The following is a 17518-nucleotide window of genomic DNA, read 5'->3' on the forward strand; positions in this document are numbered from 1 at the left end:
CGTCGAGGCGTTTGCTTCAGTTTATCATTTTTATTTCATTTAATTCTGAGCAGGATCTGCGTCACGTGGCAGTTTTTGTTGCTCGTCATGGAGCGAAGACAGGGCGTCCGTGAACATCGTAAGCTTAACTTGAAAAATAAGTGAGGTACCAATTTCTATTTTGGTGTGTGGCTACATCTAGACGTAAGAAAGGTCACCATCGAAAACTGGGTTGCCATGTCAAAATCCAAGATGGCTGCCACTATATCGTTTGAGGAAACTATGCTTTCTAGTTTTCTATAAATCACACTGCAGCAGGACAGTGGTGAGATGTGCAGTAGGAGCGACAGTTTCAAGGTTGAGGTGGGAGTGCATCAAGGATCAGCTCTGAGCCCCTTATTGTTTGCTCTGGTGATGGACCGACTAACAGATGAGGCCAGGCAGGAATCTCATGGACTTTGATGTTTGCAGATGATGTGATCTGTGGTGAGAACAGGGAACAAGTGGAAGAGAACTTGGAGAGGTGGCGGTATGCACTTGAAAGAAGAGGAATGAAAGTCAGCCGTAGTTAGACAGAGTACATGTGTGTGAATGAGAGGGAGGCCGGTGGAACAGTGAGGCTACAAGGAGCAGAGGTCACAAAGGTGCAGGACTGTCCAGGAAAATGGGGAAAGTGGTAAAGAGGTGAAGAAGAGAGTCCAGGCAGGTGGACTGGATGGAGCAAAGTTTCTGGAGTGATTAATGACCAAAGGGTGGTAAGAAACGTCAAAGGAAAAGTTTACAAGACAGTTGTGAGACCAGCTTCATGTTGTATGGTCTGGAGACAGAGACATGGACAAAAAGACGAGACAGAACTGGAAGTGGCAGAAATGAAGATGTTGAGGTTCTCCTTAGGAGTGACACGGATGGAGAAGATTAGGAATGAGATCATCAGAGGTACAGCCCAGTTTGAACAACTGGGAGATGAAGTTAGAGAGGACATGTCCAGAGGAGGGACTGTGGGTCTATTGGTAGAAGGATGGTAGAAATGCAGCTGCCAGGAAAAAGACAAAGAGGAGATACATGGATGCAGTTAGAGAGAGATGGAGGAGGATGACTCGCTGTGGAGACCCCTGAAGAGGGAAAAGCAGAAGGAAGTTTTTGTTTTCCCTAAAAATATGATGATGATTGGGGTGGCCAAAGATTAATTTGTGGTGGTCAAGGCCACCATTGGCCACCCCCTTACTCCACCACTGCACCCGGTGGTGGATAAAATGGCTTCCTCCACACTCCAGGGTCCGTCGTTCTGCGCCATCTTGAACAAGAGAAAAAGGAAAAACACGTCCTCTGTTCTTCTTCACTGTGTAACGTCCCAAAAACATTTATTCCTCGTTTCCTCGTTCAGTTCCAGTGCAGAAAAAAACACTCTTCTCCTAAACTACAAACATTCACTGTTCAAGCTCCTCCGAGCCGGGGGGGATTTGTACGTACTGCTTGTTTCTGCTGGTTTTTATTACAATTTTCAAACTGCCTCCTTTGGGTTACACGTCTTCACGGCTAAAGTCAAAACCAGAGATTTTGTTTTCGTGCACCAATGGTTTATTTTACGCCTGAACTTCAGGTCTTCAGTGCAGCTCTGCAGCTGAGGGGGATTACAACTCAAACTTTAGCTGCAATTATAAAACTCCAGGAAAACAGAGTAAACTTGCACAGTTTTATATAACGCAGCAGCCAATGGAAATTGGTTTTAAGTCTTCCTGTTTATGATGCTCAGCAGTTCAGGCAACTTTAACTCAAAACTAATAAAATGTACATTCTGCTGTAAAAAAACAAACAAAAAAACATTCTGTGTGAAAACATCGTCCGTGACTCGCGTAAAGTCTAAATGTTGTGTAAAAACAGACGGTAAAAAGCCAAATTCAGTACAAAGTTACATTTCTTTTAGTGTTTCTGAATCCGTTCTTTGTCAGATCGTACGTATTCCAACAAAACTTTGAAACCAGAAAATGACATTCGAGAAACGTTTCAAAGCGGCTCCTCGACGCTCCGTTAACGTCTCAGCTGGCTGCGTTTCAGCAGAGCAAAAACCGTTTTTGTTTCAATATTGTTTTAAAGAACTGAGAAGATCAAAGTTCCCTGCAGGTCAGAAAGAACTACAGTCGAAGGCAGAAAACTACAAAACTACGTCCGGACCGGCCACTCAGACTGGGCTCAGCAGGCCGTCACCCCACAAACACCACACCTTTGTTCTTAATGTGCGAAATCCTCTAAGGTCTCAGAACGTCATAAAATAGTCCCTATTATAAATATAAATGTAACTATTAGTTTGTTTTAGTCAATTTCTGATGGTATTTTAGTTTATTTAACCAAAACTGCTTTTATGCTCAACAGAAACAGCGTCTCCTGTCAGAACGTGGTTCAGCCGTGGGTGAGATTAGTTTAAAATTAATTTAAAGTCCTTTGATGCTGAGGTGGGGAGGTAACCTGTGCTGTGAAAATAACTTTTCTCAGATCAGTTCATGCCTTTAGTTCCAGTTCTGTGTTTGAAACATGCAGTTCATGCTTGACCCCGCCGGTTCTGTTAAACGTGCACCTCATTAATTCATGATTTCATATCGATGCGTCTTTCATTCTGAAGCTTTAAGGGTCAACTCGATCAACGGTGCACGTTTAAGATCGAGTGCATACCCATCCGTTATCTTTACCCGCTTCTTCCTGTCCGGGCTGTGGACGTCACACCCCCAGTTTTAATTTGCAGATCAATTAATTAATTTAAAAAAAATATATATATATTTTCAGTCGTCACCGTTTGGTTTAAACCAGAACATTTTTTATCTGAGTGCAGAACTTGTAATCAGAACCTTGAGGGTTTGTTGTCAAAACTCTGATTTTCAGCCCGTGTTGAAAAACTGCGACTATTAAATGAATCAACATTAAAACACGCCCCCCACGTTAGGCTCCGCCCCCTTCAAAGATTAAAAAAAAACATTTCTGAGGTGAGACCTTTGAGTCTATTTTAGCCGAACGTGGGGCATGTTCATTAGTTCGGCGCTGCCGGAGGTGGGGGAGGATGTTGGACCGCTGGCCAGACTTCGGTTGGAGTCCCGGGACCCTGCCCCCCCTCTGCCTCCTGTCCTCAGGAGCGTTTGAGAAAAGGTGTGAGCCTCAGTGGTCCTGTGTGACAAGAAGTTGAACCCCTGCCCCTTCATGTCCCTGTCGCTGATAAAGAGGTCCTCCTCCCCCCAGCTGCCTCCACCTCCTTCACCCCCATCCCTGCCTCCTCCCCCTGGGTCCTGGCTGCTGCCGTGGAAGCCGATGGGAGAGTCGCTGCTCGTGCTGGGGCTCGGAGATGACAGGCTGTGGCTTTGGTGGGCAGCATGGACAGGGGAGACCTGCATCAGGTCCTGCACAGACATGGACTTACCCAGTCCTCGGTCCATTTGGACGGGTCCCGAGCAGCAGCCGGGAACCGGGGGCACGAGAGGCTCCAGCTCCAGGCTCATGTGCCTCCTCCAGGAGCCGTCCTCCTTGGCAGTAAGCCTGCAGTTGGTGCTGCCTTGCTGGCCCAGTGGGCTCAGCTCCAGCTCCAGTTCAAGGTCCTTCTGGAGACCCGTGTCCTCCACCTGCCTCCCTAACCCCCCGCAGAAGTCCTCTATTTCAGGACATGTCTCTGTATGCGTCCCTCGCACCAACTTTCCTTGTCCACTCCGGGTGGACGGGGGCGGTGGAAGCCTCGCTAAAAGTGAAAACTCTCCTCCGCCGACTCCCCGGCCCCCAGAACTGCTGGTGCTGTTCGGGGTGAGAACAGCATAGTCGGTACCGCTTTCAGGTGACGTGGCTTGAACCTGCTTATGATGACGATGATGCAGGGGCGACTGGCTGAAACGGGAAGATGCGAGGCCAGAGGGAGGTGTGGAAGAGGAGGTGCTAAGGTTAAGCTCGTTCGGAGGTGCCAGGATCAGATGGAGTCCTCCCTGGGAAAGGTGGGGACTGGTTGAGCAGCATGTGCCAAAACCACCTGAAGGAGGCGCTCCACCGCTGCTCACCTGAGCAGAACTGGACAGGTCCTTACTGAAGACCGAGGAGTTGTAGTCGGAGGTCTGTTCCAGCTCGAACAGGGGCAGGGAGGAGAGCGTGATGGCTGAAGAAGAGCCTTTACGTAAAACCTGACGATAAATGTCGAGCAGAGAGTCCAACTTTGACTCGATGGATTGGACCTGCAGGGAGAAACACATTTAAGGTGATGTGCATACAAAGACTCGAGACAATAGTCAGTGTTAAAAAGTCATGGTGTGAAAACCACTAAATGTTTCAGTCAAACGTTTCCAAACGTCTTACTTATAAGCGTAATTTCGTTAGTCGCTAACCTGAAGATAAATGCCGACTCAGCACCAAACAGAACCAACAGGGATGACCCATCTGAACACAAAACCTGAAAGTGTCCACACAAGTCGTGTCCCAAGATTACCCAGCAAACCACCCCCCCCCCCCCCCCCTGTCGTTTGTGTTCAAGAACAACATGTAGTTTCAATAATTCAGACTGAAATGTAACGGTAACCCACAGAACTGATGACAACCTAAACGTAACTTTCATTTATTGGAGCAACCAGAATTTAAGGGTGGATTTATTTTATTTACATTTTACAATTGAACCCACAAATCATCACATGGCCCAAAGAATGTCTTCAAGGCCTTCCTGAAGGCTCAGAGGTCTGTGCTTTGGTCCCACCCACTCTAGGTCGGCGTTGTGATTGGTTAATATTCCTGTTGGTAATTAAACTCCTCCTTCAGAGACTCCGACTGAGCTCAGCCTTCGCTCTTGACCAATGAGAAAGAAGCTTCAGGCATGTTTCTGCCTGGAGACACAAATTTAAGCTAATGTGAGTGTGATGTTTCCCCTAACATTATACAAGCAAGGCACCCCGCCCTGTCAACAGAACTGAGAGCCCTCCCCACCGCCCTCCTTTGTCTGCAGGGCCAGCACTGACGTAGCGCTATGCTAGCGGCGCGCAACACAGACGCACTAGCTTAAAAGCTACATAGGTAGTGCGCTGAGCCGTCTCCACCCCCCACCCCCCCCGCTCCAAACAGTGTGCGAGACAGATGCGTCTTCATCTACCCCGTCCACGTCCCCATTGACAATAGTCACGGAATATACGAGCGCCCTGCCCAGGCAAGTAAACCAGGGGCAACGCTGGATTGGCTAATTGTGATTTCATCATTAGAAGAAAAAACCCAGCAAAAAACAAAGTACATTGATTTTTTTTAAATTTTTTTTACAAATATAAAATAAACATTTTAAAAAATTCCATGCAACATTTCATATGAATTCTTAGGCCTTCTCTGAAGGCTCAGAAGGCCCTGAGTGCTCGCCACTTTATTATACGTTACCTATGGAAAGCAGAGAAATCAGCAACACTTCTATAAAATTTAATTTCCGGACCGTGACGACACATACTTAAGATTATCGCACCATCAGAATCTCACACCGACCAACACTTGCACACGACATTCACTTCTGACAAAATAGTTTGAAAATGTGGCGTCACATCACTGTGGTTTTATCTGTTGCTGTGTATTTTTATGCTTCCTATTTAAAGCTGCCTCGTCTATAAAATCAGGAAGAGGAGTGAATCAAACCACTGATCTACAAAGATCTCTCACCTGCCGTTCCACCTTACAGACCCGGCCCAACATGCTCATGTCCTCCAGTATTTCCCCCTCAGACAGCAACTTCTCTCGTATCTTCTTATCCAGAGGGATCTGACCCCTCCCCAGGATTTGGTCCACCCTGGATTGGACACCAAACACAAACAGTTAATGACAGAAAAAAAATCAAGTATTGATCCACAACCAGTCGACAGGAAGGAGCATTGCGGGGTAAAACAGAAGCAAATTTTATATTCTGAATTATGGTGCTCAAATGTTAATTCAACCAGATTATTAATTTTTTTTTGTTAAAAATGCTAAATATTTAAACCAAATGATTGGCTTGGTAGTTTAAAAATGTTGTTTGGTACATACCTTAGATTGGTGTTAAAATCTTTTTTTTTTTTTTTTTTAACTTTAGAAATATAGATTTAATTTAGTAAAACATCCATAAAAAGGGAAGTCATTAAGATTTATGCATCTCACTTGAAGAGCAACCCAAACCTTCAATCAGATTCTTTTTACTGTAGAAACATTTCTCGTCCACATGAGAACTCTGGACTTTCCAGAAACACAGAAATTGACCCAAACGTTGCAGTAACTACGTCAAGCCTGTGTGTGGCGCTGTTACGCTGCCGCAAAACGCCACCAGGAACGGTACGGAGGACGCGTAGCAGAGGCTCTAAACCGTAAAGAAAAAAGAACAAGTCGAGGACGGAGAACACGAGCAGGAACCAAATCCTCTTCGCTTGCCTTGGCAGGTCGATCATCTCTTCGAGGAGTGTTTTTTCCCAAATGGGGGCGGGGTTTAGACATGTCTGTGTTGTCAGCTACTTTTATGCCGGCAGTTGTCCAATAGAGGGTGGGGGGCGGGGCGTGAGAGAAGTGGTGTGCTACATAGCTAGTGTGTCTGTATTGCGCACGACTAGCTTAGCGCTATGTCGTCAGTTCCGGCCATTGTTGGGGCGGGCGCGGTGTTGAAGGACAGTTTGGTAGGCAGGGCGCTCGGTTCTGTTGACAGGGCGGGACGCCCACTTTGTGTAATGGTGGGGGAAACACAGCTCTTTGTGGACCACCTTCAACCACCGTCAGTTGGGTCGGTCCAAATCCACAGACATAATGGACAGTTTCAGGCTCAGAATCCAATGAGAGAGAAAGAGAAACAAATTTGATCAGTGTTCAAAATTATTTATTAACCCTTATTTATTTATTAATCTTTATTTATCAAGGTTAATTACACAAGTATGAGTCTTATAAGCTATTTTCTCTTCCCACATTATTTAAATGAATGTGGGGTAATTAGCTCTTTTCTACGTTTGCTTTAGCGTCCAGCTCAATAAAGAAAATCTATTTGGCATTAGACTGTTTTGCGTAATTCAAAGGTTTGTTTGTTCGTTTAAGGCAGTTTTATCTGTATTTTCTTATTTATTGAAGTAATAAAAGATTTAAAAGTTTACTGTAGTAAAGCAACACCAACATAAGCAATAATTTCTCTTTACATGCATTATTGGTAGGTTAGGCCATACCAGAAATAAATCTTATCACTATATATATATATGTATTATTATTATTTTTTTAATGCTCAGTGTTTCCTAAAATGCCATTCCCATGTGGACGGGGCCTTTGTTGTACTGATGGAATAAAGTCGGGCTGCGAGCTTCAAGAGAAACGCTGCATGCGGTGTTTTCAGACAGCAGGGAGCAGTGTGACACAGTTGGTGTCAGGTTAGACCATAAACATGACTTACAATACTAGACATGTTGAAGCCAGCAAGAATCATTTTACAGAAGCTGTCATGATGGTTTTTTGGAACCAGAGTCTGTGCACGGCTTTAAGCCCCGCCCACTCCCCTCTACAATTACACGAGCTTTCTTTAAACATGAAATAACTAATTGCAGCTAAACATTTACAATAAATTAACATTTGAACATGGAGGGAGCGGGACATAGAAGGAGGTCTGGTACCAGACTGTGGGGTCATTTTCTCAGGTCCAGCTTCTTCAACAAGTCCAGTATTTTAATACAGATCTATGGATGAGGTGCACAGACGGTTCTGCAGCCAGATGTTAAAAACTCCTGAGGATTATTTCCAGAAGTCGCACCAGAAACCAGAATGGATGTTAGTGTTTACACAGAACAGAAACAAGATGAGACGTTTCTCAGTCCACTCAGTCAGCTCAAAGATGATCTTCAGGTTTCTTTGAAAACTCGTGGAGATGTTTTTAGATTGAAGGGACTTCTAAAATGTTTTTAAATGACTAACTGATTTTTTTAAAAGCCATTTTTCACCCTTGAATTGACTGAGTGAGAACTGAAAACATGTGTGATGTGAAGAATGAAGGATGACTGGGGGGGTGGGGGGTTCTGACCCCTGGTTGGAGTTCTTTCTGCCCTGGCTGTCACAGACATACAGGGAGGAAGAGGAAAAAGTCTTCACTCGGCTGCTCAGGGCTCGTGGGCCGACTATCCCGTCCAGCCTGTGAGGGAAGCAAACACACCGTATGCACACAAACAGCTACACACATGCAAAAATACAAAACGGTGTCAGGGCGACGTCTTTCTGTCCAGGTGAAAACATCCGAAGACACAGATCAGAGACTAACAGAGTCCTAAGGGATGAAAGCTGAGACCATGTGTGCCACCTGGTTCTGGTCCTACCTGGTCTGCAGGCTTTTAATGCGACACAGCATGTCCAGGTGACCAGCAGAGTACTGCTCGATCACATCCTTCACATCGTACGGGCGCAGCGTCTCCTTAAACTTCTTCTTTGCTACATGAAACTTCATTATCCTGCAGGAAGAGTAGAGAAGAATTCATCAGTCAGCCACAGGGGGCGCTCTGACCCAGAGGATTTATTAGTGCGCATAAATTATTCCGTTTCTCTTTTATTCACACAATTATGATCCATTTTCAGCATCTTTCTCGTTGCACACTTTTTGTGCTCTTTCAACAAATCATGAATCAAAACGTTCAGCTCGTTCGGGAGAAGGGTGCTATGACTTCTGGTATTGGTGCAACTTTAGCTTTTTGAAATATTTAGCCTTTTCTGACATTTTTTTTCCTCATAGAAAATGAATTTAGCTCATTTTACGTCCTTCAAAAATCTTTAGATCCGTTTACAACCTCCTTTCACATTTTGTTCTGCTTCAGCTTCCTTGTGCAAATTTAAACTTTTCAGCTACTTTCAGCTATTTTAGCTGTTTTTTTCAGCCATTTTGTGCTCCTTTTAGATTCTTTCTAACAAACATTTTTGTGCTTTTAACTTATTTCTGCCAATTTCAACTTGTTCTGCTCCTTTCAGTTAATTTCTGCAATTTCAGCTACTATTGAGCTGTTTTATGCTAATTTTAGCTTTTTAAGTTAATTCCACATTTTTTGCACTAATTTAAACTTTTTTCAACCTAATGCTGCAAAAATGTGCTCTCTCCACTTCCTTTGGTTAATTTAAGCTTCTTTCTGCCTTTTTGGCTAAATGTTTACTGGTTTTATGCTATTTAAGCTTTTTTCAGATAATTCCCACTTTTTTGTGCTCATTTCTGCTTCTGTCAGCCTAATTGGGCAAACATGTTCTTACTACTTTCTTCTGTTAATTTAAGCTAGTTCTACATTTTCAGCTACATTTTTAGCTAACTTCAGCTGTTTTCAGATAAAAAAAAATTTGTGGTAATTTCTGCTGTTTTCAGCTTATTCTCCTTTAAGTCTTTTCTGCCAGTTTCAGCTTTTTCTGCTACTATATAGCTGTTATATGCTAATTTTAGCCTGTTCAGCTAATTCCAGATTTTCTGGGGCTCATTTCAGCTCTTTTTGCCTTCTTCTGGTAGTTTGCGCTCCTTTCTGCCTTTTCAGCTACTTTTTGGCTATTGTTTTGCTAATTTCAGCTTTTTTTGGTTATTTTTTTCTTTTTTGTGCTCATTTAAACCTAATTCAGCAAACATGTTCTTTTTGCTTTCTTCTGCTAATTTAAGTCTGCTCTGCTGCTTCAGCTAACTTTCAGCTTGTTTTTAGCTAGTTGCAGCCGTTTTTCAGCAAGTTCTTCTGCAATTAGCATTTTCTCTAGTTGTTATTGTTTTCTTCTTCTTCTTCTGTTGGTTTTTGCAACAAAACGAGCGCTGCATAGATTGACCATCATAATTTCTGATTCTAGTCCGCGTGACTCAATGAGACTAACCTGTTTAAATAAAGGTTGAATGAAGGAAAAGAAGCTCATTCACATGATGCTGGCCATGACTTTTGGTGCTTGTGCTTTGAATCGTTTTTAAAATATTGAGCTTTAGTTAAGTTTCTAACTGCAGAGATTTAACAGATGTGTCAGCAGCTGGTAGAACACTGCCCCCAAACAACTGCAGCTTAAAGTGCAGCAGGCTTTAATAAAGTATTAATTAGCTCACTATGGTCCAGTAATTACAGTACTGATCTGCATTTTAACTTAGAGAATATATTTGTATTTATAAATATGAGAGATAACTTATTTATATATGTATAAAACAGAGATTTAAGCTCAATGAAAATGAGTCCAAGCGCACACTTTACACCCTCTGACGACACTTTTCCACAGCACGAAGTACGTTTGTGTGTAAAGTTGACATTCCTTTATATAATTTTCATATTAAAAGTAATAAAAGTTTTACATATTTAATAATTTGACATTGCAAGAACAAATACTTTTAATATGATTTTATTCATGAGGCCAGTTTTAAAGTGCCTTTAATAATTTCACTTTTAGATAACTTTCTTGAGAAAATTATTTGACCATTTCAAAAAACAGCAAAATTATTTATTTTGTACATACAGTTCAGTCAGTGTTAGCATAAACTGAGCTTTTAAGTTTGGGTGTCCTTGACTCTAAAGCAAGTGAACTAATCACCACGGTTACAGTCGCAGGTCGCAGGAACATGTCTGCACTGGTCCTTGTCACGAGTCCCAACAGATTCTTAAAGCCACTTAGAAAGGTCAAGGTCGAGAGCTTCAGGCCTTTTTTCAAGATATTCCAGAAAACAGGAGCGGAGTAGGAGAAGGCCCTTTTGCCAAGTTCAGTCCGCACTGAGGGAACACTGCAGGTAATAATGTCCTGAGAGCGCACGCTGTAGCTGTCCTTGTCCATCACATGAGGCTTCATTTTCAGTCAAAAGAAAAAATAAAGAAGGTATTGACTGGAGGACGAAAGAAACTCACCTGACGGCTCGGATGACGGTCTTCACCGACGGCAGCAAGTCCTCTACAGAAATGTCGCAGTGACAGCCCTTCTCATCGAACCCGTCCTCCCCCGCCAGGTTGGAGTCTGCTGCTTGAGAACGAAGATTATTCATTTACAGACTGGAGCCATTTTCATGTGAAGGCTACAACAGATTCTGGTTGAGATGGTCCAGAAAATAAACTGACGAGGAGTCAAAGAGGGACTAATGACATCTGGAGTCGGGCACCCCTCCAGATCGCCTTCTGATATCCCCTCGTGAGTTATGAAATTATGTGTTCAGAACTTCTGGAGGAACCAAACCAACTGATGGAAAATTTCTGAGAATGTTTTGCTTTACCTGCAGTTAAATAATAAATTTTGAAACAGGAGAACCGTGTCAGATAATTTAACGTGAGCTGAATCCCACCTGAAAATCAGAACTTCCTGTTAACTGATGGGATCAGTTTTAAGTCGCTTCTTTATAAGCCCCGCCCCATTTTGTGTAAAAATTTACACTTTTAAAAGATCCAAACAACAATTTTTAATTTATTTAGAGTCCTTAAATGAACAAGAATACACCGATGTCCTGTGGGATTTGAACAGTGAATGTTTGTAGTTTTGGAGATGAGTGTTTTTCTGGACTGGTCTGGAACTGAACGGGGAATGAAAGTAAACCTAAATGTTTTTGGTGCGAGATGTTTTAGTAGGTAGGAGTTAGAGGGAGTTTTTTTTCCTCGTCTGAGGCAGTGCAGAGTGATGGAGAGTGGAGGGAGATATTTTATCCACAACCATGGGCGGAGCCAGGGGGTGGCTAATGGTGGCCTTGGCCACTACAGATTAATTTTCAGCCACCTCGATCATTTTTGAAGAAAGGATACTTTTAAGCAATATAAAAACTAGAAAGCATAGTTTCCTCAAATGATGGGGTGGTTGGTATACACATGTACCCATATATATGGTGGTGGCCATCTTGGATTTCAGTGTGAAAGGAACCATTCTTAGCTAAGATGCAGCCACACAATAAAATGGAAGTTGGCACATTATTCATTTTCAAGTTGTCCAGCTCACAAGATGAACGGATTTCCAGTTCCTCTCTTCAATCCTCGACGAGGAACATAAATCTGTGACTGGCTGACAACTACCACAAGTGGCAGCACAACGGCTCAGTGGTTACCACTGTGGCCTCACAGCAAGAAGGTCCTGGGTTTAATCCCTGGTTGGACCTCGGGTCTTTCTGTGTGGAGTTTGCATGTTCATCTCGTGCTTGTGTGGGTTTTCTCTGGGTACTCTGGTTTCCTCCCACAGACCAAAAACATGCATGTTAGACTGTCTTCAGGCCCAGGCCTCTCTTGCAAAAGGGATCTGATCTTAGTGGGATTTGCCTGGTTAAATAAAGGTTAATAAATAAATGATTGTTTACCTACGAAACCAGCCGAAGTTACTGAAAACAGGACAACAATGGCAATGTCTCTGACAGAAATGATAGTGATGAAGAAGTCGGACAGTTTTGGGGGGTTGGTACGTATTTACGCTTAGATTTGTTGGGTAAAGTCCACAGAAAGGTGGATCCTGACCCCACATTCTCTCATATTTCCACCCTAAACGTCTTTAAAAAGGATCTACACTGGTCTGATTTGACCATATTTGTTTTGTCATCACAGACTACGGCCAGCCCCAATGAAGGTTTGGGTTGAGTCCAACAGAAGTGGTTTGGATGTTCCAATCTGGATCTGCAGCCCAGGAAACAACCCCACATCATCATCTGAGCTCAGCTGAACTCGGACTTCCTGTGTTGCGGTGGCGCAGCGTTCCTTACCGTCGGTGGTCGAGCGGGATTGGCTCTTGAGGCGCAGCGATGGCCTGAAGCGGGTGCGGTCGTTGAAGCTCCAGCTCTTCTGGACTTTGGCGGGACTCGTGCTCTCCGTTCCGCCGTCGGTCACAGGAGAGCGCCGGTCGTTCCCCGAGGACGTCTGCCGGTTCTTGATGCTCTGACCGCGGGGGCTCGCCATCCTCACCCGCTCCTTGAAGCTCAGCTTCTGGCTGAGAGCGGGACGTTCAGGAGAGAAGAAAAAGAAGCCAAAACGGGTTATTCCTGCAAGTTTCAGGTCAGCGTCACAAATTCTTATTGACTTTTGTCAAAAGTTTGTTTATTTGGTGAAGGGCTGCAGAACAAGGAGGACCAGCATGCATTGCAACGAGGTCCTTATACAAAATGCAGCTCTGCTTTGCGAAGATTGTTACTCTCTAAAACCAACGAGCTCACAAGATGCTGCAACGAATCATTTTAACATTTAAACCACAAAACGATCCAAAGAAAACCGTTTTCAGATTGTGATTTTCTCAAGTTGGTCATAAAAATGTTAAAAAGAAAAAGTTTTCTTTCTTAAATTCTTGTTTAAATTTTGGGTTTCTTTAAACAAAACAAAAAAAAAATCAACTTCCCAACTCTCCTGAAAACAGGCGTATCTTTGTTTAACGTTCTGATTTTACATTTAGTTCGAAATTTAATTTGTAAACATCTAGATTTATTACAGAGGACGATGAGGCGTAGAAAAGTCAGGAAGTTTGTGTTTTACAGACAAACATGCAAAGAAAGGATTAAAGTATCAGTTTCATCTGAACACAAACGATAAAATGCGTCACCAAATTATTCTGGGTTTAAGAGGGACTACTTTCAGCTGCGGATTAATACACATTAGATGGATAGAAACAGCTTCTTAAAGCCTTTTTGTCCATATTGATATTTTGTGACAAGAAGCAGGAAATGAAGAGTTTAAACAGGAAGTGATGCGTGAGGAGCTTTTCTCTGTAAATATTGATCTGCAGCTGAAAACAAAACCCGGCTTTTTCACACCAATCCGTCAGTTTCAGAATAAAATAAAGGAAATCAGTCAGGCACAAACAGGAGCAGCTAAAACCACGGAGGACCCGTCTCCCTGCCATGCACCAGGAATTAGTCAGCATTCCCAAAGACAAACCCAGACGGGAGCCGAGTACCTAAGTCTCCGAGCGAGATGCCTCCTCAGAAGCTTCTGCTTTTTACTACCATTTTTACTAAAAACCAGAAGGAGATAAAAACCGTGAGCGTTCAAGACCGAAGAATAATTTTGTTGTTGCAGAGTCGTAAGGCTGTGAGCGCTGACATTTAGAAGCAGCAGAGCGGAGGCTTCGGAACAGGAAAATGAACGCACCCCCCAATAAATAAATAAATATATAAGAAAAGGCTGCAATTTGGTGACTCAGGCACTTCTTCACGTCGATATTCCCCCTTAAACTGCACGAACTCAGCCGGCCTCGACAACAAGCGTCTGAATCACAGCCAGTGGACAGAACCTCACACGCTCCAGCACATGAAACCGTCGTGACATCACTTCCTTTTTACATTTGTCCTCTGCTTGACCGTACGGTTCTGATCAGAAGTTCCCAGCATGGGATCACATGGCTTCAAAAGGTTTTTAAAAACCAGAACTGGAGGCACCAGCTTGGCTTTGTTCTGTGTCCACGCAGACTCGGACACACCCTGAACCTTTAAATCAGAGGTTCTGAAGGTTCTGGAGTGTCTTTTCATTGGTGATCATGATTGACTGCAGCTGGTCGCTTCTCTTTGTCAGAATAAAAATAGTTTTGTTTGATGGCGCTCGTTGGATCGAGCAACACTCGTCTGTCCCTCTTAGATGGAAGGAAACTGGTTCAGATGTTCAGGACTGACCCAGGAACCACTAAGGAACAAGTCTGGCCTGGACCAGAAACCACTGGACCACAAGTGTCCCTGTCCACCAGTGTCTCTGCCCACCAGTTTCTCTAGACACCAGTATTCCTGTCCACCAGTGTCCCTGTCCACCAGTGTCACTATCCAGCAGTGTCCCTTGTCCACCAGTGTCCCTGTCCACCAATGTCCCTATCTACCAGTGTCACTGTCCACCAGTGTCCCTATCCAGCAGTGTCACTATCCAGCAGTGTCACTGTCCACCAGTGTCCCTGTCCACAGTGAAGACAGTTTCACATCACCATGGACTGAGAGGACCAAAAAAGAAACTTCAAAACTTTCAAGCTGGACTAAAACCTGCAGCTGTCCACATGGATTGGTTGAGACAAATGTCTTCTGGAGAAAGGTTTGACAGTCAGGTGAGACACAAACTGAAATGTTTGGACACAAAGACGAGAAGGACGTTTGGAGGAGTCGAAGTGAGGCTTTCAGACCTGAGAACACTGAACCACATGTCAGGCACGGCGATGGCAGCATCATGCTTTGGAACTGAAGGGGTTGAAGGAGGAGGACTAACCCAAATTCTTCAACTTCACCACAGATCAACAGCTGGGTCCAACAGGACCATGGTCCCAAACCCACATGAAAACTGGTCTCTGATGGACCGTTAAGTTTCTGGGATGGTCTTTCCAAAGGCAGACGTCAACCTGCTTGAACGTTTGTGAACTCTGATTAAAAGTCGGATCAGAACCAGGAACCCAGTTTAAATGAAGAGGAAGAGCTGTCAGACAACAGACAGAGCTCTGGCTCCAGGAGACGTTCGGACTAAACATCGGTGGAGTTGTTGGGGGTTGTTAGAGCCTGTCTGATGTAGAACTGCTCACAGACATCGTGTGGAATAAACCCAACCTCCACCGTAAACAAACTTCTTTGAGTCTGTTAATCTCAAAGTTTTCCACCGAGCAGCTTCCTGCGTCGCTCGGCTCAGAGTTTCAACCCGCTGCATCGCACCGGCCTGCTGCAGCTCCTCGTGCTCGTCCTGGAAATGCATCATTAATACCAACACGTTTCAGGAAGATAAACACAAACAAACAAAGTAACCCGGACAACAACAGAAACCCGAGGAGAGGGTCGGTAAAAACACGTCCTAATGTGTTTGGGAGCTGCGTTTCCGTGTCGCGGAGCGTGCACGTGAGGTTTTTTTGTGCATTTTAGAGACGAAGCGTTGAACAAACAGCTCAAACAATGAGTCACGGAGTTAAAGTGGCTTTTAGCGGAGCGACACATTATCACCCATCGCCTTCAGCTCCTCCTGATGAGGTCGGCTCGTCTCTGGTAGAACAATTATCGCGGCTCTAAAAGCATTTTTCTCACCCAGACTGCAGAACAAACGTTTTTACCTTCAACTGCCAATAAATGCACGTCTGTACGGTTGATTTCTGTAGAGGTGTCTGGTTTTTAAACGGTTTAAATCTCCTGACCAAACTGTTTTGGAGAAGCAGCCGGAAGAGACCGGACAGCCTAAAAAAAACATCTCGAACATAGTTTGATTTTGGGCTCGATTTCACATGAATATTAAATAAAGTTTTATAAAACTGTGACAACAGGAATAAGGTCCAGTCCCTCGAAGAGATGAGAGTTGGGTTCCGTCTCCAGTGGAGAACTTCAAGTATCTCAGGGTTTTATTCATGAGAGAGGGACGAATGCTGCGCGAGATCTACAGATGGATCGGTGAAGCTTCTGCAGTGTTGTGGTCTCTGAGCCGGTCCGTTGTGGTGAAGAGGGTGCTGAACTGCAAAGAGAAGCTTCCAGTTTACCATTGGGTCTACGTTCCTACCCTCACTGGTGGTTCTGGACTCTGGTATCAAGGCAGCTTCTTAAGTAGGGAGGTCCAGACCTCTCTCTCCACAGCCAACTCTTCCAGATCTTCTGGGAGGACACCAAGGTGTTCCCAGACCAGTTGATAGTAGACGTGGTCTTTCCTGGGGTCTGCACCCAGTTGGACATGTCCAGAACACCTCCATAGGGGGAGGGTCCATCTTTACCAGATGTCCAAACCACCTTAACTGGCTCCTTAAGATGTGGGGGAGCAGCAACTTTATTCTTTTAGGTTTCTTTATTTCTTTTAAGACAGGTTTAGTCTTTGCTGAAGCCGCTTAGTGGCGCCGTCCATCTTAAATTGAGTTGACGCTCGTTTTCAAACTAACCTCAGATCCAGATGTTCACGTTTTCAATTCGTCTGCTTCTGCTGAAACAAACTTTTTTTAAATCTAAAACACAAAAACAGCTGCAACCAGCTGAACTACGTATTAGAACTTTTACTGATTCCACCGTAAACATCGTTGCCTTAAAACCTCCTGATATTACGACTTTAGGTTTCTCCAAATAACCGACAACAGATCTCACCGTTACCACAAAAACAAGAAAATGTTTCGTCTCTGGTTCACCTTCACCGTCCTCAAATCAAAAACTTTAAATGTTCGGTGAAACGGTCACAAACCTGGTGCTCGACTCTCCCTGCTCCCTCCTGGAAGAAGAAATGAAAAAGAAAAAAACATTTTAAAAGTTTAAAACTTAAAGATTTGATCACTAACAGCTTACAAGAACTATTCTGGTGTTTTTGCATGTTTTAGCTCTTAATTACTCGCGAACTTCACGTTAAAGCTAAACTTGTTGAAAATAAACGGATATGAATCAGAAATGTGAAATAAATTTAACTTTTTATATTAATTCATTTTCATACAGAATAAAAACAACTGACAGGATTAAAAAATATATTTTTTCTTTTGTTATTCAGAACAAAGTCTGTGATAATTAAATAAAATATGTTTTTGTGAAAATATACAACATTTTTGTTGTATTTTCTGTTTTCGTTCTTATTTTGGTTATTAGGATCATATCAACATCAAATGGCATCAAAAACTAAATGTTAGGGTTATGTCAGGAACCAAACCTAAAGTACCACAAGTTAGGACAGGTGGTACCACCTGCTGTGGTACCTTAAGGTTTGGTTCCTGCTGTGGTACCTTAAGG

General features: G+C 43.6%; 1 protein-coding gene across 1 annotated transcript in view; it reads right to left on the reverse strand.

Annotated features, from left to right (window-relative positions):
• Nucleotides 1–2969: 2969 nt before the first annotated feature.
• The window catches only part of kcnq5b (potassium voltage-gated channel, KQT-like subfamily, member 5b), a 94741-nt gene continuing 80192 nt past the window's right edge, over nucleotides 2970–17518 (reverse strand). The window contains exons 9-15 of the mRNA XM_037690128.1: nucleotides 16986–17012; nucleotides 12596–12819; nucleotides 10779–10887; nucleotides 8265–8396; nucleotides 7976–8083; nucleotides 5623–5749; nucleotides 2970–4175 (exon numbers count right to left, since the gene is read on the reverse strand). Coding sequence (XP_037546056.1) covers nucleotides 2970–4175; nucleotides 5623–5749; nucleotides 7976–8083; nucleotides 8265–8396; nucleotides 10779–10887; nucleotides 12596–12819; nucleotides 16986–17012 — 1933 coding nt within the window. The remainder of the gene's footprint in view (nucleotides 4176–5622; nucleotides 5750–7975; nucleotides 8084–8264; nucleotides 8397–10778; nucleotides 10888–12595; nucleotides 12820–16985; nucleotides 17013–17518) is intronic.

Source organism: Nematolebias whitei, chromosome 16 (assembly GCF_014905685.2).
Source record: "Nematolebias whitei isolate Nwh7 chromosome 16, NemWhi1, whole genome shotgun sequence".
Lineage (NCBI taxonomy): Eukaryota > Metazoa > Chordata > Actinopteri > Cyprinodontiformes > Rivulidae > Nematolebias > Nematolebias whitei.